Source organism: Ylistrum balloti, unplaced genomic scaffold (genome assembly GCF_031769215.1).
Source record: "Ylistrum balloti isolate Yb309-2 unplaced genomic scaffold, AGI_CSIRO_Ybal_v1 Utg371394, whole genome shotgun sequence".
In the NCBI taxonomy this organism is placed as follows: Eukaryota; Metazoa; Mollusca; class Bivalvia; order Pectinida; family Pectinidae; genus Ylistrum; species Ylistrum balloti.
In genome coordinates, this window is record NW_026782734.1 from 316,602 (window position 1) to 344,310 (window position 27,709).

The following is a 27,709-nucleotide window of genomic DNA, read 5'->3' on the forward strand; positions in this document are numbered from 1 at the left end:
ACAAAGGATGACAAGGACGGTTTATCTACTAAAGATACAGTTACATCTGCCAATAATGCAATTTTTGAACCTGTTTTCAAGCTATCTTTTCTAATGTTTAAAATGTATCATTTCTCATCGCAAAGCACATATACATCACGATCGCCTTGGAAATCACTTTACAGTGTATTGAACCTTCCTCAATGATCACAGATGCAACCGTTTTGTTGGCATCCTCAAGTTTGAAAAATTAAAACGGTTTCTCATCAAAGGCTTATTATGGGGGTATCCACCTTACTTTTTAATCATCTTTTGCGTGCATTTCGTAATTTGGTAATAAAGCCTGTTGATACAAAAGAGTTCCATTGTTATCTCCTTGTCTCGAATGAAAAGCCAGTTACTTCCCTTTATGCTCGTTACGGCGCGGTATCTTTGATGTATAATTTACAGCGCGTCTGGGGCTATCTGTCTTACTCGTTCTCGTATAACATGCATAAAAAAATATACACGGATAATCAACATCTTCTTAAAAGAATAACAACTAGCAAAATTTGTTCTACTTTTCTAATCTGATTCTGTTCCCAATCCAAGTCGAAATGGCGATCAAATTATGCATTGCATTCGGTGTCTATTCATTGGAACGAAAATCGGTTTGAATGATAATTATCTATTAAAGTATACAAAAATGTGGAAGCTTTTCAAAGTATTTAATTGTGGACGATCGATGCATTAAAAGTGTGCAAAACTTCTTAATTATATTATTTATTGATAGTATAGGTATTGTAAAGCAGATAGAAAGAGAAAAATCGACGTTTGTTCTATATATTTCTTGTAAGAGACGGTATCAACCTTAATTAAAACAAGGTACAAATTACGTAGTTCAAACCCTAATTATTGATGGATGCTGTTAATTAATTCATTAAGTCGCAACCCCTACCCGTGTTGTATCGGAAATCAAGCTTCAACGCAAAACCACTTACAAGGGCCATAAAATGAGGTAAACTCGTTAAGTCGCTGGAGGCGCCACTTATGAGACCTGGTACGATACGACCTAGTCAATCTGGCTTTTGTTCTATATGATAGAGAGCGGCATGCGCAACATATCTGTCCGCAGCCTTTTTACATGTCATACAAAGCGACAGGAGTTCGAATCTCTCCTTTCCTTTATATATCATTGTTCATTGTCTAACAGTGCATCATGTCATATGCCCTCTATATCATACCAGGCGACAGGCACACAATTTCTACCTTTATATATTATACCAAGCGAGAGGCGCAACATTTCTATCTTTATATATCTTACCAAGTAATAATCGACATGCGCAACAGGTTTGTTCTTTACTTTGTATTATGAACCTATCGACATGCGCAACAGGTTTGTTCTTTACTTTGTATTATGAACACATCGACATGCGCAACAGGTTTGTTCTTTACTTTGTATTATGAACCTATCGACATGCGCAACAAGTCTGTTCTTTACTTTGTATTATGAACCTATCGACAGACGCAACACTTTTGTTCTTTACTTTGTATTATGAACCTATCGACATGCGCAACAGGTCTGTCCTTTACTTTGTATTATGGCACTGCCTGATTGATAATGACATTGATTGCTGCTAAATGATTTAATAACTTGTTTTATATTCTCTATAAAATGTTGTTGATGTCAAATGCTCAGAGAATGGAAAAGATGCCGTTTTCCACTCAAGTAGATCGAGACTGTAACTTGTACAAGAGGTCAAGGACGAAACAGTTTATTTGTTAAACCAGTGACCTAAATTTTGACCCCATCTGGTAAAAAGTTCACACTTGTACATACGTTGATGGCTGTGACGATAGAAGAAATTTCATCGGATAAGATAACAAGTCGGTAGAACGAGGTTATTAGAAATCTATTAATAGTAACATTGACCTCCATTTTTAGCAGAGGACACCGTACAAGTGTGTGAAGTTTCATGACAATTTGATGAAAATGAATTCGTAAAGTGAGGGTATCGAAGATATTTTTACCTCCACGAGGTCGTTAAGGTATACCGTGTAGGTTAACTATAAATAGCACGTGAAATAGCAATTTAAAGTACATGTTTTAGTGTGTGAAGAAAACGAAAGTTTTTGAAAGTTTGTGTATTATGAATTATATTTCTTCGAGTAAAATATACAAATGTATGATTAATGTTGACATATACTCGGTATAACATAAAACATTATATAAATGTATGATAAATGTTGACTTATACTCGGTATAACATTATATAAATGTATGATAAATGTTGACTTATACTCGGTATAACATATAACAATATATAAATGTATGATAAATGTTGACTTATACTCAGTATAACGTATAACAATATATAAATGTATGATAAATGTTGACTTATACTCAATATAACATATAACAATATATAAATGTATGATAAATGTTGACTTATACTCAGTATACATATGTATTATAAATGTTGACTTATATTCGGTATAACATATAAAATTATAGAAATGTATGATAAATGTTGACTTATACTCAGTATATAAATGTATGATAAATGTTGACTTCTACTCAGTATAACATATAGCATTATATAAATGTATGATAAATGGTGACTTATACTCAGTATAACATATAACAATATATAAATGTATGATAAATGTTGACTTATACTCAGTATACAAATGTATGATAAATGTTGACTTATACTCAGTATATAAATGTATGATAAATGTTGACTTATACTCGGTATAACATATAACATCATATAAATGTGTGATAAATGTTGACTATTTTTAATCGAATTTGATGTATAATGAATTACACAGCAACAACCACGCATCTCATGTTAATTGTACAAATCTATTATTAACACTCCCTTAAAGGGATGTCTGATCGCTCTATTTTTTTTAAACAGCAGTGAATTGGTGAAAAAAAACTAGTACCAGGAATCTACCTATAAATTATTCATATATAATGAGGAAACAGTTTATATATATATATATATATATATATATATATATATATATATATAGATTTATATATTGTCTGGTATTCCTAGCTCTCATCCAATTTATATGTAAAATTCGCAGGCTTGACAATAGTCACCGCTGTCATCATAGGACACGATCAGTTGTAAATATTAATGTTGGAAACATTTGTCACTATTAAAAAAGTTATTATTACTTTGAACACAAACACCCTGCCTGATATTAACTATACATACCTAGCTCAATATGGAAACAAAAACACGGAAGATTGTGGAATTAATTAATGTCTTTTATAAGATATATTTCCCTAGATACATCCTGTCTGTTTTACACAAAGGGAATTGTGACAGCACGATTACATTATTTTTTTAAGGAAATTAGAATTAGGATAGTCTCGGGGTTTATCAAATACATCAAATGTCTATTTTCATACACTCTAGTTTCACATAATATGCTGTTAGTATATAATATTAACAATCAATTAGAGTCAAGCATTATTACAACTTTGTATGTTTTAAAAGAATGCTTTAAACACAATGAATTGTATTTTTATGTATTGTGGGTGTGTGTGTGTGTTTTTTAGAACAGTTCATACCTGGATTTTTTATAGTCTACATTGTCTCCACTAAGTACTAAGTAAACGGAAAATCATACAGGAGCACTTGAGACTAGTATGACACGTATGAAAAGATGGTCTTACTGAAACAATACAGTAAACGAAAGTCGTTATATAATAAACGGCACTTCGATATGCTAGTTCACATTGTCTAGAGAAATGTTTTTGTTAGAAAGGTATGCCGAGAAGTTTCACTTCGTACCTTGCATATGACACTACCCGTTCTGCTGTATGTAAGTTCATCATAAACGACAGAATAAATGAGAACGGATTTGTTCTTGAAAAATACCCATTTTGACTGGACGTTCATAATCCTACAGAGATTTGTTCAAGTCGATGACAGTTCAAAGTTTTGTCGAAGTTCATTATCTCGAACTTGTATAGCTCGAAGACTCCGTTTATTTCGAAGTATTTCGTCTGTCCCGACCAAATTTTCACTAAACATTCGGTCGCACTTAAATGGAATACTTGGGTGACTTAAAGTTTTCCAACGAAGTTTGATTGCACATACCTATTAATTATTCCCGTATTTATACTTTAGACATTATGAAACGTATTATCTTAATGCTTATGTTTGTCATTTTAAAAAACACAAATAGGGCGAAATATACACAAAAGAAAGACATACAAAGAAATCCCCGAAAAAAGAATACGACCATGTGTTCCGGAAGTGTAAACGTCTTCTGCTTCAGCGATGACACCAAGCAAGTTATGTCACGTTTCCAAATGGGAACAGGGTACAAAACAACTGAACAATCACGCATACTAACGATATTATATTGCACAAGTAATCATTTCCTGTAAGATAATGATGACGACAAAATAAACTTCCCGACCTTCATTGAACGTTTAAAATAAATTTTCCTGTATGAAGGACCCGTCTACCGTGACCATATGACGATATTCTATGGGCTCAACTAACGGTGATATTTCGTTTATTTTCTTTATTTGGGATTTAAAACCAATTTTATACAAAGCTTTGGGTCCATTTCTTCAGTATGTGTCTATTATATTTGATACAATATTGACGTATTCCAAACCAATTATGTTTTGCCTCTGTCAGACGCAATTTTATCAAAATTAAACATACCTTCTTCTCTTTAATTTTTTATAGTTTTATCTTGTTTGCTACTTATTCATAAATTGGTGTTATCTACAACGAATTATATTATTTAAATCTAATCCACAAACGTAATGTCTTACTGTTTAGTCGTGCTTAGATGGAAAATAATGAGAGATAATTTGTCAAAAAACATGACGTAGTGGTTCACGAGTTTTGTTAAAACTTTTCAATTTAGGATTTAACAGTGCGAAGCTGAGACTTTTTCAAATGTATATAAGATGTATGGGTGAATATCTTCTACGTAAACCAAGAGGTCAGCATCTAAATACCTGTAGCACAAATTTTCTGGGTGGAATTCCTCACTACCAGTATCTACATAACACAAATTTTCTGGGTGGAATTCCTCACTACCAGTATCTACATAACACAAATTTTCTGGGTGGAATTCCTCACTACCAGTATCTACATAACACAAATTGTCTTGGTGGAATTCCGCACTACCATTGTCTAAGAGTAAGTATTATCTTAAGTTAAGGCTTGTCCATAGAATTATCTATTTACCGATACAAATGTAATGCCTTTCAGAGATGTTAAGGTTAAGTAATGAAGTGAAGATGCATTAAGTAAGTTAAAAATTTCTGTTTTAAGTATTGAAGTTTTGCTGACATGTGAGTACCATAGTAAATTTTTTCTGTTAAGTAAAGGGTTCTGATTGGTTTTAATGTATCAAAACATAACACTGAGGAGTTTAATGACAAATTGTCAATACATTTATGTGGTATAAATCTTTCCTGATTTGATGCACGTTTTTGAGGACAAATATGTTGTTACCTCCTGATGATTGTCTCTTTATCATAAAAATGACACATCTAAATATAAACTTTACGATTGTATTTTTATAAAGCCGATTTTTCCCTTCTTTTTCTTCTTTTTTTTTAACATATGTTATTGTTGGTACTAAATTAAGACAGCGTTTTTTTCAAGCTTATTGATGTAATGCTAACCTCGTTTCCGGTTGACTTTTAGGGCTTGATAAACCTTCATTGAGGAAAAGTGAAACTTGACATTCCACTTAGGTATAATATGATCAATGATGATATTTCTGGAAGGTAAAACAAATATAACCAGTTTCTAACGTGATTAATTTAAAAATAAGATAAATGATAAAAATAGACAAACTCCTCTAAACCACGTGTGCAACAATTGAAATAAGTAACACACTTAAAACCCTCATATCTAATATGAAAATCAAATTTAAGACGATGATCATCGTGGGAAAAGCTATTTATATGTCGTTAATCGGAAAGAAATATTCAAGGCACAATAACCCTTAAAACCGTCCTGATAAATAATATGAAGATAAACTAATCCATTTCTATATTGTATAAAATTGAATTATTCATACATATTAAATGTGGTCGAGTTATCTATGGATAAACCGTCCCTAGGTTACCAGACAGGGAGTAGAGTCTGATATCAATGTTCATCATTATAAACGAGAGGCTTAAAAACCTTTTAGGCGTTTCCTGTAAAGTAAAACATTAAGAATTATGATTTATATCTGTAGGTTTGAAATAGCATGGACGATATCCAATAGCACGTGACACCATTCAAAGCACGTGCTGTACCTCCCAATTTTACTTTATTTAGACAATTTTCACTCATGATTATATATTTTTGGCGTATTACACATCTTTAATATAACTCAGTACCTATTGTGACATCAGATTTAGGTTTAGATAATGACGTCACACACTCACAATTTGCATCATGACGTAGTAATAAAGGCCATCGATATAGAGCCGAAATCTGGTTAAGTCTGACTGCGAAAAATCCTGTAAAATTGATCAAGTGATAAATATATATTAAAATTATTTCAATTTGATATGTGATTTATGAAACACCCTTAAATGATAATAAGTTTCATAAATAACAAATTAAATGTAAACTCAGGTAAAATTCTATATTTATTTTAAATGAAAAATATACCTGTCGAGGAGGCTTTTACTTCTGTTTCGGCCTCTTGATTTCCCCAAATCCCAGTGATGATGTTCATGGTATTGGCCCAAGTTGCAGTTGAGAGATTTAGAACAGCTGTGTATTGCAGTTGTGTTCGTAACTCTTTAAATAAATTCATGTTTATTGCCATTTATCTTTTGAACTTCGATAGTTGGTAAGCTGATTCTGACCTTGTGAAAACTATACGTTTCACATGTGCAGGATTGTGCAGGATTAACACACACGAGAACGCCACTTTTCAACAAAGACACTATTCAGTAGGTCTTATGTTACACATACCGTACATAATATATGTAATTTTCGGTCCTTCTGTCCCACAAAAGTTGTACTGCTGCCTGTCCATTTCAAATCCTATATTATTTACCTTGTACTTGTATTTTGTGTTTCTTGGGTGTAAATTTTGGTTTGACGATTAGATTTATTTTTATTGTTTATATTCATTAAGTTTAACATTTCTACATTATTCCAATTTGAGAGTGTTTATTATTTCATATTTTTTTAAAAAATACATTTTGTATGTGATTTAGTCATTTGTAGTCAAAGACAAAAATTATTCTGTTTAAAAACCTGTCGAAATGTTATTCAGACGTCAAAGAGTTCCAATCCTGTTTTTTAAATGGTTCTTATCTTGACATCTTATTTGCTAGTGTTTATTGCATAGATTAACAGATCATCAAGAAAAATGTATATTTGTGATTGTCTGCCCCTGTTGTACAACGATGTCTATACAGTGGTGTTGGATTGAGTCGAGGCGTGAAGCTTTAGACATTATCGTAATTAACTGAGTATAATGGTCACAAAAATAACACTCCGGTCTCTAAACGCTAGAGTTAATGATGGTTAGTCAACAAAGGGTAAACAAATATGCCACCGCCAGTGTGCTCTCTTGAAATTCAATGTTGACAAATCTAGGATCATGGCGCTACTTCCGGTTCCTATGACAATGGCGGCGTTACTTAATCCTACACACTTGCCACTATAGTGCGAGGGATTAGCTCGCCATTGTGACGTGATCTGTGTCGTGACCTTGATTACATCTATAAGTATTGCTCAAGGTGACAATCGTCCGTTGTGTTCTTTTGTAGTAGCGGACTAGGTTTAATGGACAGCAATGCAAACAGAAAAGCTACTTTACCTAAATCAATTTTGCTCAATAAAACTGTTTACTTTTAGATGTTTGAAATGGAATATTAAGACTGCTAGACATGTTAAGGTTTACCTATGGAACACCACAAAATCGGCTATTCTTTAGGGATTTTAGGATAGGTAAGCTCAGTTTGATTTTCAGATTTATAATTCAAATCAATTGGTCAATATTTTTGTTTGCAAACGTTGACCATTTCAATTGAAATGATCAGTGTACTATACGTGGTGTTGTTTAAATATATTCTTTGGACTACTTGTTGCCATACACAAAGTTTGACTGTACAATTCTTATATCGTGTGGGAGGTAGACTTGACGTACATATATATATGTACAAACCAACACAAACTATGTATGTTTAATTTCGACGTAGTCCGTTATTTAATTAAGCAGTTCATGTTTTACGATGACTAAAATTATTTTTCTCGATTCTTTGCAATGAAATTAATTGTTTAATTAAAATAATTAGGACAAAACCATGACCTGAATCATGAACTGCTACATCATATATTTTAAATATTCATAAATAACTGTTACACCGCCTTTTTTTCGGTTGCCACCGACTGTTTCTGTACATGAGCAGTAATGTAGGCAGCAGATTTCTATCACTTATAGTGTTGTTTAATTCGATTGTTGATTACTGGAAAAGTGTGATTATCGATTGTGCGGTAATTTACTTTAACCAAATATAATGCACATATGAATTGTATACAACTTAAGTTACGATAATCCTGTGGAAGCAAAGTTTTTTTTTTATTGATAATATCTGATAATTTTATAGTTGTCGTCCCTCAACAGATGCGACACCTCGGATACTGAATTAGAAACTCTGACCTTGTTTGCCTCAATCACTTTAATGACAGTCCTAAAATTATGTGTCAGATGAAACTGATATCTTATCATATTAAAGAATTGCTAGGTTAACATTATCTAACAATATCCTACGTCAGCAACTCGAAGAACACAATAACCCAGTTACTCAAAATTTCGTTAGAGTGATTAATGAAAGACTACACTGTTTGCCACTGAAAAAAACAAGGACTTCTGAAAAAATTGACACACCAAACATACCTTATCATTATCAACATGTCTACAGCCGTGCGGTGATTAAAAACGGTTTCCAATATTGTTTAAGTCATATTTGAAAAGTTTTACTAATCACCAGTTAACTCTAACCAAACTTGGAGCAACTGGGACCAGATCACACTTTCTCATTGACATGCTGCAGTAAGGACAGGACTGGACACCACCGCACCATCAAACAGCAGATTCGAACCACAGCATTACCCACAACCAAGGCCCAAAAACGCCAAGAAGTCTCTATAGTCACCATTGTCAGAGAGCATCCAGCTATCCGGTTTTTAAGTCCCTTTCCTCTCATCGCTATTCGGTTTCGCTGTCCAAATCATGTTGGTCAAACTAGTCAATGTAACGTCGTTGAACTATTGATTTGGCGGTAAAACATATTACACTGTCTATTTATTAGAACAAATTGAATCAATGTGTCAGTTCACTTGACGACTTTCAAACTTCGATAAATTGATAGGCATTTCATTGGTGTGCTCGATTCCTTGGTTGACGTTAAATTAGTGTTTACCAGTGACTGATTGACCTTAATTGGTGTGTACCAGTAACTGCTTGACCTTAATCGGTGTGTACCAGTAACTGATTGACCTTAAATTGGTGTGTACCAGTAACTGATTAACCTTAAATTGGTGTGTACCAGTAACTGATTAACCTTAAATTGGTGTGTACCAGTAACTGATTGACCTTAAATTGGTGTGTACCAGTAACAGATTGACGTTAAATTGGTGTGTACCAGTAACTGATTGACCTTAAATTGGTGTGTACCAGTAACTGATTGACCTTAAATTGGTGTGTACCAGTAACAGATTGACCTTAAATTGGTGTGTACCAGTAACAGATTGACCTTAAATTGGTGTGTACCAGTAACTGATTGACCTTAAATTGGTGTGTACCAGTAACTGATTGACGTTAAATTGGTGTGTACCAGTAACTGATTGACGTTGAATTAGTGTGTACCAGTAACTGATTGACCTTAAATGGGTGTCTTCCATGAATTGGATGTTGCTAAATTGGCGTTTTATTTATTGATCGAGAGATTTTGCTTTTTTAATCCATTGGTTGACATAACAGTTTTGTGTTCCAAAAAATGATGGCTGTAACATTGGTTTGTTCCATAAAATGGATGACAGTAAATCAGTATGTTTATGATTCAATGCTTTGTTTAACTTTAAATTGAAAATAATATGATAATTTGCCAATAATTGGGCAGTTTGTGTATTCAACTATCGTAATTTCGTCTGACACTACTGACACTGATCACCTTTTCAACTATCAGATAAAAAACAGGTCGGGTGTTGCATCGAAGCGGTATCAGATTGTTAGAAAATAGATATTTGTTAAGACCGTAACCTCTACATTTTTAATTTAAAAACTCATAACATCGAGTTAGTTTGGTCTAAAATCAATGCCTTATATGTTCGTTACATGAAGTATTGTATAATGATCTATATCAGTGAAGTTTTAATTACGATTAACTTTTTCTCTGAGTATATCATCAGGAGCGACATAATGGGATTATAAAACCATTCATTTGAAAATTTATGAACAATTATTCGAAAGCAGGTGTCGTCTTTACATTATCATTCTCTTATGTTTAATTTCTGATTAAAGATTTTTTTCTGTCACTGAAAATTGGGCGATTTCTGAGAAGCAACGAGTTCGTTCTGTTGTATTGGCTGTAACAAATCAAGCAAGCGTGACGTCTCTGTTTTCTGTTCCTTGCGTTAAGCACTTGACTACTAGAACGAGCATTGCCAGACTTCTAAGCCGACATCCCGTTACGTATGAGGTTTGTTGTAAATAGCCGTCCTAACAGGTCTTTGTAGAGTACTTTATAAATCTGTATAGAGTATATTACATCATCCAAATCATCGTTGACATTTAAATGTGTAAACAGAACAAGACTTGGTGATAACTGTGATCTCTAATTACAGTATACATAGTCGTTCCAAAAGGCTACAAAACTATTCCGATTTACACAATGAATCAGAGTAACAGATATGCCTGAATAACCAGCAGTACGTGTGGCATATTTCAGCAAATGCCACTTCTCTTGCAATCATAGTGGATGGAGCCGTGCAGTATGTTGTTGGTTTTGTCTTTGTCGTTACTCCTAGACCCTTTTCTTTATGGAAAAAAGCGTTACATATAAGACTAATTTCCCGTCTAACCTTTCCATACGAAGTTGTGTGTAATAAGCTGTATTTGTACCATCCAGGTTGTCAGATTTTAATGAATACTTCGTATATATGAAGAGATTTCGCCATTTCCACCAACAGATGTTCAGCTGACTTGCTATTTTCCAAATCTTCCTTGTGGCTATTCATATTATACCGGAACAGAGCACTGATAAAAATCCGGTGATGCTGTCAGAAGTGATACAGTGTACTTATACACTACACGAAAGTATTGTTCTCTCAAAAATGTCAATCCACAATATACTTGATCATTGTTAGTATGTGTTTTTTATTTCATTAATTTTTGTTTTTTGATTTTTGTTGTTGTTGTTTATTTTTAAGGAGTGTGGGTGGGGAGGTTTCAATATAACAAATCGTTCAAAAGGTTCATGACATATTTTGAAATATTGCTGAGAGTTTAACTTACAATAAATAAATATGAATACTTAACGACTTTTCAATAAGTATATAAAATGTTACGGACCACGTGTATGCATGACAGATCAAAGCCAGGCAAGTAACTGTTTTGGAGTAAACGTGGAAAATTTTGATAATTTGGAATTTAATACAGAAATAACACATTTCATCAAGATAATGATTAACAAGGCTTTTATTTTGTGTTTTTTTCTTTGAAGCGAACTCTTCATGCTACCACACAGGTAAAAATCATATTTGACAGTATTTTTATTGTGGTTCATAATCGGCCCAATCTCACTCATAACGTAACATGCCTGTATATCGGAAATATCTCCGTGTCTGCTTTGTGAGTTAGAATGTACTTTGGTTGGCCTAATGATCCCAGCAGGTGTCAGCACACCTTGTTATTGCATAGGAATATGCAAATTTATTCATTTATCATAATTATCGGCGTAAGCCAACAAATGCAATGAAGCAGTTAAAATGACTTTTAAAATACGAAAAGCGTAAGAAGGTAATGAAATGAGTGAGTTTGGAATTTCGAAAGTGAACCGTGATTTCTAAGATGCTGTGTTGATGAAGAGCTTACAATTTCAAAGAATAAAAAACGGTCTTAAGTGCTATTACATGAAAGTACCATAAAACGACATTTTTTAATTATTAATTGTTATTATTTAAAAGGAAGGATGTGTAATGTGTGTGACTTCGTTTTTAAAACATGTTTTAATCAGATTGAGTCGTAACTTTGATCGAAGCGTTGTTATACTAAAATGTTTTAGTATTCAATATTCAGTTATTCTAAAATATCCCCTGTGGTACAGTTCATCTTAATATGATAATCAGTTGGTTCAGAGGTGTAACACAAAATTCATATGAAACCTTTCAATATACTGACACGCCAATATTTTGTTTATGAACAAATTGTTTACATACATTATGCAAATTGCCCATAGGTTTTATATGTAATGGGTAAAAAAACTATGTGGATGTAGGTGTACGTTGAAACCGCTTCTGGCGATAACGGTCCAAGTCATGTTTTTTGTGTAACTTAACACCTGTATAAACCTTAAACTTGGTATACCTTTAATAAATGTTTGTATTAAATAGCAAAATTTTCAGTCGAGCACCTGTGCAGCACATTCAGTTAACTGTGGTATAAGCGCGGCTTTCATAGAAAATAGAGACGGAAAGTGTGTGGGCATATATTCCTGAAGTCCGTGTCTGTTTGAAGCACATCGCCTGATCTCGCTCCTTTACGTAAACAATAGATATATGTATGTGTAACAACATATCAGTGTCATGATTCATACGTCAGATTGGTATCTGTTAAAAGATATGACAGCAATCGATAAAAAGAAATACATACCGTTACTTTAACGTAAGTACATACATTTGTATGTAAATATAAACCGGAAACGTAGATATAGAAATACACAGTTTTGAAAACATATTTATCAATATTATATAAATACTGTTAAAGCGAATTCATACCGTATTTTAGAAGTATATATCTTTATAAAGAATTATATGTACATCCATACTTTCACATAAATAATCGTGTTATCTATCCGCTCATCATCATTGTCTCTCCGTACACAGACAATACATTGCACGTCTGATAAAACAGCGAATTTGTCTTTAAATGCTGTTTACATATTAAACTTAGCTTTACATAAACTTCGTTATCACACTTTACATATGATGTTTCCAATTTGCGATTGCGATAAGAAAATCCTTATTCCTTCAATTTTAGCTTATAAATATCATTATTTTATATAATGTCAGAAAAAATAATAAACAAAGTATCAAAAATCCAAATAAAGGTATGGTTGCAGCACTCATATTGTTTTACATAGTTACTGACGTTGTAGCAACTATTAAGGTTATGTAAAGAGGATATTTAGGTATTACAAGTCCTTCGTGGACGATTTTATAGTGTTATCCGGCTAAAATTTCACACTGTTGATATTTTCTTACGTGGTGCTTGGCGTAGTAGCAACCGTTAAGGTTATTCAAGGACGATATCCAGAGATAACGAATCATTCACGGACAGTTTTATAGTGCTATCCCGCTGAAATTTCATAGTCTTTGTCAATATAATGTCACATCCCTTCTAATCATTTTTCTTTCAGCAGCGTCACCAGCTAGATTTTTCTGTCGAATAATCGAGACAAATAGACCGAGGTCCACCGTTTTGAAATGAGGATATAAGATGGATGGTGTTTTGATAAATCGATGCATATATCATCTATAAAAGGGAAGATGCCTTGATATATTGTTGTGTATAACAACTACAATAGTAATTATGTTTTTATAAGTTGCTGTGTACAACATCTTCAAATGAGATGATGTTTTGACAAATGTTTAACTTTGTTCAAATTCTACAAAAGGGATGGTGCTTGAATAGTTGTACTTGGTAAAACATCTACAAAAGGGATGGTGCTTTTATTAATTGTTGTACTTTGTATAAAATCTACAAAAGGGATGGTGCTTTTATTAATTGTTATAATTTGTATAACATCTACAAAAGGGATGGTGCTTTTATTAATTGTTATACTTTGTATAACATCTACAAAAGGGATGGTCCTTTAAATAAGTATAACATATGAAACAGTTTCCATGAAACGTCATTCTTGTTTTCAGTGATCTACAGAAAAACCGAATTTTCACTACATTTAAAAAATGTATATATGAGTTATTATAAACATTCGATTTCAGACTTACTACGAAAATTAATTCTTCCCTAAATGTTCAAATAACTGGAAATCAATTAACTAATTAATTTGAAATAATGATAAGAACCTGATTGTATCACCTTGCTCGTTAACACTCCAAATTTACTTCTAGGAATACTTGTTTGGTGAGGTCAAAAGTAATTTATCTCTGGCTGTATTCCCACGAAAGAAAAAAATCCTTTACAAGAAAATACTTTTAGTAATTACAAACAGTGTATTGTTTAAACAGAACAACGATAAAGACAGATAGAATCAATGTTGTAATGAATAAGAAGAAACAAAACAGATTTCTTTGATAACAATTTTTTTCTCAATTTCAATCCCCGTTTTGTCAATGTGAGTTTCTTTGGGTCGCCTCTGCACCAAGACGTTATGTCAGTACACCATTCAACATCAGCATGGTGTGAAAGCTATAAAAATTCAATTTTACCTGATATATCAACTGTAATAACATTAGTTCTATTCGGAGACGTTTTTAAGTTCAACAGTAGAAAACAATTAGGCATTGTATCAGTAAATTACTTGACATCGGTCCAAACCAAAGTGCAGCGGTCTAGTAAGAGATAATTCAAGCACGTTGCAACACTCACGTTGTCTTTAAGACTAAATTGTCTGTACGTCAACGTTGCCTTCTGTCCGTCTTTTCACAAAAATCTTTTATAATTTTTAAATGTGATTTCTCAAACCTGATAAGAACGTCTGTTCTGTTGTACCATACATGGTCGCCTCCATTTTCTCTGTCAGTATTTGATGTTGTTTAGAAAAGAACTACCGCCATCTTGTTTGTTGGTATGGTACTATAGATATGCAAATTTCCCCGACGGGGAATCTTGTCATGCTTCATAAAATTTACGGCATCTCTATGTAGAGAAAGTGTTAGGAAATTTGTCACTGCCGCTGGCAATGAAAGCGAAAGTCTACACCTTCATATTTGCTTATAATCTTAGGGGCGTGTCCACTTTACTATTGATGTTTACCGTACTGCTTTCCTATTGGTCGTCACGATACATCAATCTAACATGGCGGACAAAAGCGAAAGGAGAATTTTGACAAGCCTTTGGATAATCCTTTATTTGGATGTTGGGGTATTTTTTTAGCTAATGGATAGGGCCGTGATGATATTATTAAATGACAATAAAAGCGGTGGTGTCGCTGTTTCTCGGCATTGGTTGAAAAGACGCTTCGTTACCTTCGACACGCTATCCTTGTCTTTACACGGGCGAAGGTGTTGAATCTGACTTACTTTAACGGGTGTACACTGACTTCAATTAGTACCCGATAAACATAGAGCTGGGAGACATACACCATCAACAGTTATATCTTGTGCAGCAAAGCCAACAGTTTGTGTCATTCTTACTTCGCCAGAGTTCAAAAGTTTTACAAATTGGAGACAATTACGTTTGGATTTCTTCATTTTGAACAAGTTTCCTGGACGATAAGACTTTGACTATAAAAACCGCAATTATGCATCACTTGCCGTATTATTACACGTCGGAACAAATCAAGTCCTATCAGAACAGTATGTTAGCAGCCGCTGCGTCCGGGAATCAGTCTCTCTTCACTATTGAGAGTATCTTGGCCCCACGACCCCTTCTTACTCACAGACCATCTCCTTATTTCCCTTATCCTAGTCTTCATCATTCGGCCCAGGACTTGTTCGGTGAGTACTTTTGTCAGAATTTTTATTGTCTTTTGTGCATGGCCACCCAGAAACAGAATTTTGCTATTTATTTCTCATTGATATTAAATTCTATTTTAAGTTTTATTTTCATTAGAATGGGTTTTATTTCAAAATTAATAAACTTAAAAAGATGTGTTTAATTATTCTAAGTATAATCCTGCTAAACATTTTCAAGGTAATGATCACTCTGATGAATGTTTAAGTTTAACGCCAGGTTCTATACATAATGATATAAATATTTCATGAAAATTCAAATAAAAAACGTAAATATGTTTTCATTTTGAGTGTTCTGAACATGATAACATTCCCCATTAAAAGTGTTACCAGTCTGCCACATGTTTCAGAATTAAAAATGAAAAGGCCTTAAGCAAAAATAATAAAATTGTTAATTTGAGTCAAGTTTATCAAAAAAGTACTAATTTTGAGAAGCAATTACCAAAAAAGGATTGGTGAATCAAAATTGTTAAACTGCTAGAAATGATAATTGTAAAACTTAAAAAAAACGAAAATTGATAATAATTGACACATGGTTTATAATTAAGTGTCAACTTGCCTATTTACAACAAAATTTCATATTACATGGATTTTGTATAAGCTTTTTTTTTTTAAATCCGTAGGTTGATTTCTCTCCGTCGAGTAATTGCTTGCATGTCTATGAAAAGTTCATCATGGCGGACTAATGGTATTTTCCGCGATTTTACGTATTGTTTTACCCGAAGACATATAAATTCGTTTTAGCTGTATTAAGTTTCTGCCTTAAGACGGTATGATCGGAGTTAGAAGAATAATGTAGAATCATATATTGAGAAATTAATGGGTTTTTCGAGCCAATATTTCCTCCAATTCCACCAGTTTTTCTAAGGATTCCTTGGCCTTTTTGGTCGGTTCCAGTCGAGCTTCGTAGCGCTCAGTTTTTCTTATTGCCTTTAACTCAAGATTCCTTTGAAATGACAGAGATGTGGGCTTCATTTCAGCATTTGGATTCTATCATATAAAATAGCCGGTGTTGAGAATTTTTTATGATTGCATTCTTCAAAAAAAATGTTTGTAATTATGAGGTGATTTTGTGGGGAAACTAAATATTTCGTTTTCCATTTTTTAAAAATTAATGATAAAGTTTTTACCAAAAATAAGATTTCCGCTTTTGATTAAGATTACATTGGAATGGATAAGATGTAGAAAGGTGTAAAGGAGTATATGATAAAGGGACTTCTAATATCATTACCTCACACGCCAGTCTTTGTTAACATGATACTGATCTTGTAGCCTTAAGTATCTAATTTACAAATTAGATTAACATGGCGAACAATGACCAGATGACCTTAGGTAGCTAGCATTGTGCTAGAGTGAATATGACGACGGGTAGACAGATGACTCCTTGAATTGAACTGACAGGTGAGCTATACAGGTAGACACACGACGTATTGTGACGTGTTGCTAACAAAATGAATCTTATCACTGAGGGCCCGAACATCCTCTATCTACCCATCTCACGTCGTCTTCTATCAAAAACGGAGATTTTGTCGATGTTTTCTTCGGCGAACGGAGTGAAAGTTAGCAAAATAGTGTAGTTCCCTTTAAACGACAAAATAATAATATTAGTACACAGGGTAAAAGATTTTAAAATGGAAAATTATAAGATTTCTTTCATCCCCTTTTTGAAAATTATATTTCAGATATTTAATTCTTTAACAAAATAATGATTTTGCGTTAAATCTTTGCAAAATCATTAACGTTATGTATGCGTTACGCCATATGATAAGATCGAGAGAAATCGGTTGGGAATTGCCTGGATACGGGATAATTTGAAAAATATTCGTCAAAAGTTTTAAATAAACAAATACAGATCATATTGAATTTTTAAATTATTATTCCTTTTTTTTTAGAATCACTATCATGATATTATATATTTATATATACCTGAGGTTGTTCACGTAATACTCTTCGGACATATGGCACTCAACAAATATTTTCAGGAAAGTTGCTAAAAGAAAATTGACGACAAAAGAATTGCTGGTTTGAAATGGAACAGTAATTCCTTATATAGATTACTGTGGCAAATGCCAGGTTATATTTATAAATATAAAACTTGATGAATATTTTTTTTTTTATCTCTTTTCTTCGAGAGGTTTCTCAAAGATTACTTCAAGTATTGAAATCCTTATAAGTAAGAATTTTAAAAGATAAATTAAATAATTCAAAACATTTTCTTAATATACCTGTAATGAAATATTTAATAAATTGACAGATTTTTTTGTTTATTTCACTGAGAGAGTAATTAACACATTCAATGTATATTTTACATACTTTAAGCATTAACATATATGCTTTTTAAATAATACATCATGTTCATGATTTTTATGTACTAAATGAGAGCAATCTGATATACTTTCAATTATAATTTCACTTCTAAATAGTGATGACAAATCACACAATACGAGAGATCTGGTTAGCATCTCCAATGGTGACGTTGGAGTTTTTTAATCTGTTTATTTCTTTCGGTTTAATATTTTTCTGACTATTTGTCTTTCTGTGAATAAAAAAAAACATCTGGTATAAATTTTACAAGAAATAAAATTTCAATGATACCGAAAGCAGAGTAGAAAAATGTGATATCTGTCTTAAATTGAATAAACGTTTTTCTATAATATTTACTTTTAAACTCTTCCATGATCTTCATTAGCACTATTCGTTTCATCCATCATATTATGTTGTTCAATGTTTTCACAAACATTTGCTTACTTGTATGAAGATATCAACTTGATAACATATTTACCCTAATCCAACATATCAAAGTGCCTGGTTAATGCTTCAATTTAAATAAACACATGTAGATATAGCAGTCTCCATTAATATTGATTCCGCGGTGTCTTTTATCTCGATGTGACCTTTTATATACTTTCCTGGAAAGATCATTTAGATATATCAGAAACGATTTAATCTTCATATCGGGTCTTAATCCGGTAACCAGATTATAACGCCCTCTAGCGGATAAATATAATTTAGTCCGTCTCTGTCACACGTTTGCATAATCAGTATCTTAATTTTTGTGATGATAATCCTTTTTTGTGATGATATATGCTTATATGTCTGGCAATTAGCAGGTTCTCATTTGAAGAATTTTTTTTCTGATATGATTTAATTTCAACGTAAACAACTTACAGTTGGATAAAGGAAAGGAATTAAGAAGGATTTCAATTGTACGATATCTTACAATGATGAAATCGGATATAATGTTTTATCCGGATTTCATCCCAAATATTTATTTAAATATTTTGACGCGTTTTACTCTCTGAACAATGTTTAAATACTAAAATTGATTGCTAAGTTATGCATGTGTAAAACAGTTTAGGAACAAACACTTACACTACCATGATTATGATTCGATAGCCCGGTACCGTTAGTGTTATTTATTTTGCATATGTCATTGTGAAGATATAATTTTTTTATTTTAAAGGTCAATTCAGTCTTTATAGATTTTTCTATAACAATTTTTTTTCTTTTTAATTTCCTTTATGATTGTAAACGTTACGGGTACACATACTTGTCTGTTTCATAAGTTTTCAGATGCTTTCAATTCAACTGGAATAATATGGATAAAATATCACGGCCATATTTCACTTTAGAATATAAAAAGGCTGCTCTATATTTTCAACACACGTAAGCAAAATCACGCATGAATATCAAATCCATTTAGTCAAGATTTCGTACACGTATTTTTCAAAGATGTTTTGTTCGTTTTGATGTAAGGGACACGTAGCTCCTAGTCGAGTGAAAGTTTGTTGTTACAGCTAAAACGGCGTACACGGTAGCGCATTAGGTTAATCCGGGAAGCAGTCAACGCTAACCGTTTAATCCCTTAGATTATAGCCTGATTAGGCAATAATTAGAAAAACAACTAGGGAGAATTCCGGATAGTTTACTCAGTCTTGGTACGATTAATCTGCTGAACAAAAACTAAACCATTTAAAATTGAATAACTTTAAATTAACAGACATATTAAATAAAGGAAATATTTTCCTGGCTTTTTAAGCGATAAAGTTGATACTCGTATAGCTTAAATTGACTGGAAATATTCGGCCCTTCCCGATTAACTTGTGAATCTGAGAACGAGCACTTCGCGTGTACTTAGTGTTGTTAAGCGTTAAAAATGAATGAAGCTCAATCAGACAATAATTATGAAGGTGCGATTATTGTAAATGTGAGACCTACAGAACATAGGCCAATATCAGCTTGCTTTTATTAAGCTAAATCTGCCCGTCGGCTTATGCGTATCATAATAATGTTACGTGGCTCTAGGTAAGAAAAATCGCTCTACTACATAAAATTTAGAAAAAAAAATTTAAAGAGAATAAACCATAAAAAATGGGTTTTACGAAAAAGTAGAAAAAGGTCGCTTGATTTCTTAATAAAATTCTACAACGCTGGTATCCACATGATCTCAATCTGATTGGGTATAGACTGCCGTTTGCGTTTGTCTGAAACTCGATCTCCATGCGACAATATCCCTAGATCTCAAACATGACGACATACACTGTGTCGTCGTGTAGAACAGCTAACGAGGATTCCTGTTTCAACGCGATAGAGTTTCCACACAACTTTCAAACAATGGTGAAACACGAGCGTATTATGTTCCGATTTGTAAGAGGGAGTTTATCAGGAAAGCACGGTTATACCGCAACAATGGCCAGCATACCACCAGAATATCGTTTTACAGACGTTTAACGGAACAAATATGTGTGAAAAAGAATGCAGGTTTTAGATGAAATTATGTACAGAAAAAAAAATACTGTTATTGTATATCTATATCGTTTTATCAAAATTATCCCATTTCTCTAACACGGGGAAGATCAAAGCAAGATTTCAGGTGTAAGTTTTCATTAAAAAGATATCAAAAATATGAAGGTGGATTATTTAGCACCGATGTGATTGTAGTTATGCATGAGCAAGTTTGATTCGCATCACTGAAACACAAAAATATAAAGGTGAAGATATATAGTACATAACAGTCTATCTGTTAAATAGTATATCGACAACTCTTTAAAGAGCAATCACTTTAACATATTTTAATCACCGATTCATTCCTGTGTTTGTAATACTTTAGTTTCATGTAAAATTATTGTCACCTCAGAATCAACAATGGGACAATTGAGACATTGTTTCATCTATAAATAGAGTTGCTTCCCCTTGCATAGAAAAAACATTACCCTCGGGCAATAAGTAGAATTTCTATCGAAATTTTGAATTATCTCGAAATTTGTATTAACCAATCAAACTTGGTTATGATATCGATAAACGGTATTGATACACATTGTAGTACCTATATCTCTGACTTACGGGTAAAGATCAAAGGATACAAGTTGTCACTCGTAAAAACGGTTATATAATGAAAATTACCCATAACGTCGGCTAACGCGAATAACTTATGCACCGGAAAGTATATAACCGTATTTAAACTCATGAAAGAGTAATCATATACCCTATAGGTAATGCATAGCATTACGTGAAGTCGTTCACCGATGATGACGAACATAAAATATGTATACCTCCACGGATACAGAACATGTGAACTGATAAGGGTACTTTTGTATATGAAATAACTAGAACGAATTTCAGTCCAACGGCCACACGCTTTGTCCATATCCCCTTAACCCCCGGCAATGGGGACACATACCTTCCAGGGTCAGGCTAAAAGGTGCAGCATCACAATTATCACGTGATTATTTATCAAAACAAAAACATCCATTACTGAATTTTTTTAACTAGAATGCTTGGTACACTCGTTCTCCGAGTCACGTTATATTTCAAGGAGATAATACTATATATAGAACTGTCGTATCTGTTACATGTGTCAAAGTTATATCTGCCCGTTGCGCTACGATCAATCTGAAGGCAGTAAAATATAACAACAAGGTTTCAATTTTTAAATATCACTCATAGCAGGAGACACAGTTTATTAAACGTGTTAATTACCATGAAAACATACATTAATCATACCGTGACAGACACACCTCGTGTTAAGTAATACCGAACCGAAATACGTACACAGGTGTAAACTCTAGTATACAAATCAGCCCGATTTTTTACACATAGCTGAGATATTTTATGTTAAAATCAGTGATGTGTTCAGTATCAGGGTAGCCTAGCCGCAGATGCTTTGCTACAGAATACACCTGCTCTCCTCCACTGATAGTATCTAATACGTGTATATTTTACTATACCGAGCCATATCATACAGACTTTTCTATCAAAAATATTAAATAAATCAACTAGCTTAAAACATTTTTGATTTCATAGCAAATAATTATCAAACATTTATTAAAACTAATTTATTTAAACATTGTATAACACTAATTTATTTACATATATTGTATAAAAAACCTAGCCTGTTGTGTCAAATTATAAAATACGTAAAACACTATTATGACGTCATAGATAAGACACGTCTTATTGACGTCACATAATTATCTTGATAATGAACCACGAACCGTCCGCGTCGAAATAAAGCATTAAGGAAAATTGATTATACAATTTTTGCTTTATAAATAAGAAATATGTATTTTGTGATAAATGGAATCTTATTATTATCATTCAACTCGTTTAAACAATTCTATAGTACATCGACAATAATTTAAGATCTTTTATATCTAAGACTAGACAATATGTCGGGAAATTGAAAACGTTATTATAGAACTAAAATTATTATGAGTAAGGGTAAGTTCAAAGCCCAATAACTCACCATTTTGACACCAACAACTTCCTTTTGCATTCAAAGAAATACATGACAGTCCCTGCCATCGCTTGAAATTCCGGATATAAGTTAGATTTCATGAGTGTTAGATGAGACGAATCCAACTGTTCGCCTGAAGCTTCTCTTATAACACCATACGGTTGATACAAGGGGTTATAAACGGACTGAATATTACAAAATAAATTCAGCTTCTTTGAATACCTGTACAATCTGTTTGGTGTTTCAACCATGTATTTTTTAATCAGCATTACAATCACATTTTGAGTTTTATTGAACGATTGTTTTGTATGTGTTCGCAGCTGCTACATACAACCCTTTTCCCGGTCTGATGAACCCAGCTGATCTGGCACGTGCTGGCCAGAAACGGAAACGACGTCACAGAACAATCTTTACAGAAGAACAGTTAGAGGACCTAGAGGCCACCTTCAACAAGACACATTACCCCGATGTATTACTGAGAGAAGAACTTGCGATGAAAATAGACTTAAAAGAGGAGAGAGTTGAGGTAATTATTCATAAATATCAGTCTACTTCCGGTTATGTACCCTTTCGAACAAACACTAACCACCTGGTTGCTATATCCAAAAAATAACATTAGCATACATTATTAAATATATCATCAAATCGAACACTTTCACTGATTTTTATTGCGTCGCTGAAATGTCAGCGTGTTACTGTGATTCATAGCTCAATAGGCCTGGGTACATACGGGGCTTGGCAATGGTACCCGCCCCACGAAACATTCTCCCGGTCCGGGACATTCAAATATCCTCGGACATCGTCGACATATCGATAACATTGTTCGTACCATTTCAAGCAGGACGGATTTATTCAAAGTCAATGTTCCAAGCCGTGCTTTAGCTCAATCCATCTTGCCCTATCGCCGAGCTAGACACTTTTCAATTTAACCCAAATCAACATAACGACAACAATATATAAATCCAAAATGGCGCATACTGTAGCCACATCACAGGCCGAATGCAGCGAGATCAAAAGAACGCGGCTACCAGCACCGCATCAGATAATAGGAGTAAATCAAGAAGTGAATAGCTGCCTGTGATATCCAGTGTTATCTCGATGTTATTTCTGTCATCGTGTTATCAGCAATTTAGGACCCTATTGAGGGTCTATAATCTATGTATTATCTTCAAAAGGACTTTCCCGTTTTATTACGGAGAAATTAGAATTATCAAGGTCTTGTGAGCGTTAATATATTTTCTGATTTACTGGTTTTCTGAAGCCTCTTCTCTACAACAACATTTATGGGACATGTAACCGTCGTTTGAAATCTAAAACCATCCTTTGTTGGGTATTCACTTTACTGCTGGCTAATAATAATTTTTGGGCTATGAATAATATCACAATTGCGATAAACAGCCATACAGGGTCATAAGAAGGGAATTTCAAACGTGTGGTAAAGCTCAGCACGGAGTAGTACTACCATGGAGATCCTAGTGGTTTGTATATACATGGCTGATGGCATCTCCCCTGGATTGGCCCAGTCTCAGATATCGACTAACTCTTCCAACGATGATGGCATCGCAATCGCTAACATCAAACAACCAATTGAAAGCATATAAAGATTTACAAATAAACACTAAAGACTTACTGGTTTTATTGCAGGAAATCCAGATTTTCCTCAAGTAAAGAATAGTTGGTCATAAAATTGACTTCTAACGATATGTCTCTGTTTTGTTGGAAGTAGTTCTAATAGCAATCGGCATCATGGTCTTAACATCGGGAGTTTACAGACAGACAATAAAATGGGTAATATCGAACACCCGCAGATAATGTCTTCTAGATGGCATAACACCGATATCATAAAACACATTTGAGTACAAGATCGATGGAAGGGCTGCCCAAGTTGATGACGCCGTGATGTGATTATAAGGGAAGTGTGACGTTACATGGTACTGACGGCTAGTGCTTTGCATGGTTCTGTTGATTTTTATGTATTGACACCAATTGATATTAATATTGAAACTGAAGAAACGGACACGGCAATTTCCACACATTAAGCCTCTTTTATAAAAGAATTGTCAGTTTTATCAAAATAGTGACACTGAATATGCCGTTTGTATCGCACTCTACATGGGACATTTTGAAAGGGTAGTTGTTGATAGAGGTATGTATGCAGACAATAACACGACCATTTATCAATATCGTTTTAGTGTGAATCACAAAGGATTGATCTATCTATCTGTCAAACAAGTGATATAAACACTAGCCGGAAGAAGTGTTAACTTTAATTTCGTCAAGATAAAAATCTGGGAAAGCACGTACACAAACGCTCGCGCAAGTCGCGTGTTTCTGTTGACGGTCGCTGGCGCACTGACACGACTCAAATATGATTTTGGATGGTGGAGCTACATGAAAAATCTGCATAATATAGTAGATTTAGATTAAGGAGTCTAAACAAGCCACAAATATCTATAAAATGTTTGGAATTAATTGAGATCAGGCACGCTAACAGCAGCGCTGTTATAACAAAATGGCGGCCAATCCTTGAGGGCATCGAGGCATGCACGCCATCCTGGAAATAATCTGTTTTCTGCCCAGACGGTGTTCAATGATGGCGACGTAAAACACGATAACACGATAGACTATCACAAAGAGTTGTAATATCGTGTAAGGTCTCGTATTTAACTAATTTAAGACAAGTAGTTATCTGATGACGCTGTTTATCCGTTAAATAACAAGAGAATACATGATTACCATATCTGAGACATGCTTTCCTGTCTATGTCCACAAGATTCAACGTGACATTGAGTAGAATAATCATTTTAGGAAGGAATCTCTGTCAGATACATTTTTTCGTATTGACGAAAAAAAAAATTATGATAATTTATTTTTCAAATATTTTTCCGTTTCTGTATTTTATAGGTTTGGTTCAAGAACAGGCGTGCAAAATGGAGGAAAGTCAAGAGAGAGGAAGAAGCCGCTAGGAGACTCTCTGAGGCAGCGAAAAACGGCGATCTGGATCCTAAATCAGACAAAAGTGAAAACGAGACAGAAGCCTCATGTGGTTCACAAATCAACAAGAGTACTGACTCAGATAGTGATTGTTTTTCTCACAGGAGTACAGACTCACCAAAAATAGACATTGAAAATGAGATACTGGAGTCTGACGACGACGAAGCAAACACTACATCCGATGCCCGCCTTTCCTCCAGTCCGGTTCCGTGTTCTAGTCATTCACCAACGTCATGAGATGTCTATATTTGTTACAAACTTTCATTTGACTTTGAATGTTTTTAAACATCGTAGTGCTTTCAATGTACTACGCTACATATTTGGTAACGAAGGATTGATCGTAAGCACCTCAGTGAGCTCACACACTTGAGCTTTAATGTTTTGCTGTAAATCCTGACGGTGCAACAGTTTATCTGTGATACAAACGTTCATTTAACCAAGACGTGTTATCTGGTCAGTGGCACAAATTCAAGCATTACGGAGACGAAGATGATGGCATCAACGTTGAGTGTTGTCTTTTGTCAATTTTGAGCATTATTAAATCATAATCCTTTTATTGGTGAATTCCAGTGAGGCTGTGCAATGTATGAAAGAACGAGTGTTGTGGCCATATCTCTTTGTATCTATAAACGCAAATGTGATTGGCTGGGTGTTGGTAATGAATCTCAAAGTCAATGCATGACGTCATGGAATACTCAATTTTTTGTATGAAATGAAAAAAAGCGCGGATGTGTGAAAGAAAGCTTTATAAAGAACCATGATGTTTTGTATTCATTTTTTTTTCTTTTCAATTATCACAAGAATTTATTATGTAAAATACGATAAGCCTATTAGACTTTTTTCCCTTTCTTATACTATACATTTTTATTATTGTATGAAATCCTATCTAATACTAGAGAAATGTACAATTTACGGCACACGACGCCGTTGGTTATGAGGTTTTCAGGAGAACTTGTGCATGTCTAAGTGTTGTATATTGCGTGTGTATAAAGGTATTTATAAACTAATGTATGTCAGAAAATCGTAACATAAAAGTGGTCTAATAAAAATACAAAAAGTACAAACATATGCATGTCTTTTTGTTTTATTGTCTAGTAGTATCATCGACCAATAATTGACTGATTTCACTAGAAATGCCTAAACTTCATACCTATTGTACACACATTCAATCAATTATTTATAATTTCTGAATTCATATTTATTAAAATCTCTGAGGGATTGGTTTTTCAATTATATCCAAGCATTTTGAATAAAACATCTAGAAAGCATTTCAGCTGCCCTATAATCCTTGTTAAAGTAATAAGGAACTAAACCAAAATTTATAGGGATAGTAAATTTATGTGGTAAATATTATAGGGCATTTCCATCGTGTTCAGCCTTCTTTTGGCAAAGTTTTCCACGGATAACACACGGGATTGAAATATATAACTTTGTTATTTTGATGACATTTGTCGACCCAAAAATGTTGACCGACATGGCGACTCCGACTAGGTCTATATAAACACAATGGTGTCAATAAAACGAGATGTATACGTTTGATTAGCATGTACGTGACTAGTCGATGAGACTTGATAAAAAAAAACACTTACCGATCCACCATGTCTGGTTTAGACGGCAATAAAGGTGTATATCAGACTTACTGAAGCGGTCGGCCTTTTTCTGAAAAAAATATTCAATTCTTAGAAATACTTTTTTTTATTTTGTAGTAAGTAAGACACCTTTACCTGTACAACAGGTGTAGGGGGTCAACTGAACACGAACCATTGAATCAAGCAGGTTAATATACTGATGATATATATACATACAATCTACATCGTGAAGACAGCAGCATAATGTCTAGCTACGCTTCAGAATATCTGAATATGAAAAGGGTTGAATAAAACATCAAGTATCAAGATGCATACATATGAAAACAGACATAATGTATAGATATGAAATCACTGATATAATGTATAGATATAAAATCACTAACATAGTGTATAGATATAAAATTACTGATACGGTGGGTAGATATAAAATCTCGGATATAATGTATAGATATAAAATCACTGATATAATGTATAGATATAAAATCACTGACATAATGTATAGA

At 33.5% G+C, this 27,709-nt stretch overlaps 1 protein-coding gene across 1 annotated transcript; it reads left to right on the forward strand.

Annotated features, from left to right (window-relative positions):
- Nucleotides 1–15,676: 15,676 nt before the first annotated feature.
- Nucleotides 15,677–25,854, forward strand: LOC132562345 (homeobox protein goosecoid-like). The gene is made up of 3 exons (XM_060227083.1): nt 15,677–15,872; nt 22,944–23,149; nt 25,528–25,854. Exons 1-3 carry the CDS (start codon nt 15,677–15,679, stop codon nt 25,852–25,854), a joined length of 729 nt encoding a protein of 242 aa, XP_060083066.1.
- The last annotated feature ends 1,855 nt before the right edge of the window (nt 25,855–27,709 follow it).

What these genes read in the sequence shown, in the direction of transcription:
- LOC132562345 (XM_060227083.1), top strand. Translation starts at nt 15,677, where the DNA reads ATGCATCACTTGCCGTATTATTACACGTCGGAACAAATCAAGTCCTAT. An exon ending in TTCGGCCCAGGACTTGTTCG is followed by an intron (nt 15,873 to 22,943) that starts GTGAGTACTTTT and finishes ATGTGTTCGCAG; the next exon opens with CTGCTACATACAACCCTTTT. An exon ending in TAAAAGAGGAGAGAGTTGAG is followed by an intron (nt 23,150 to 25,527) that starts GTAATTATTCAT and finishes TGTATTTTATAG; the next exon opens with GTTTGGTTCAAGAACAGGCG.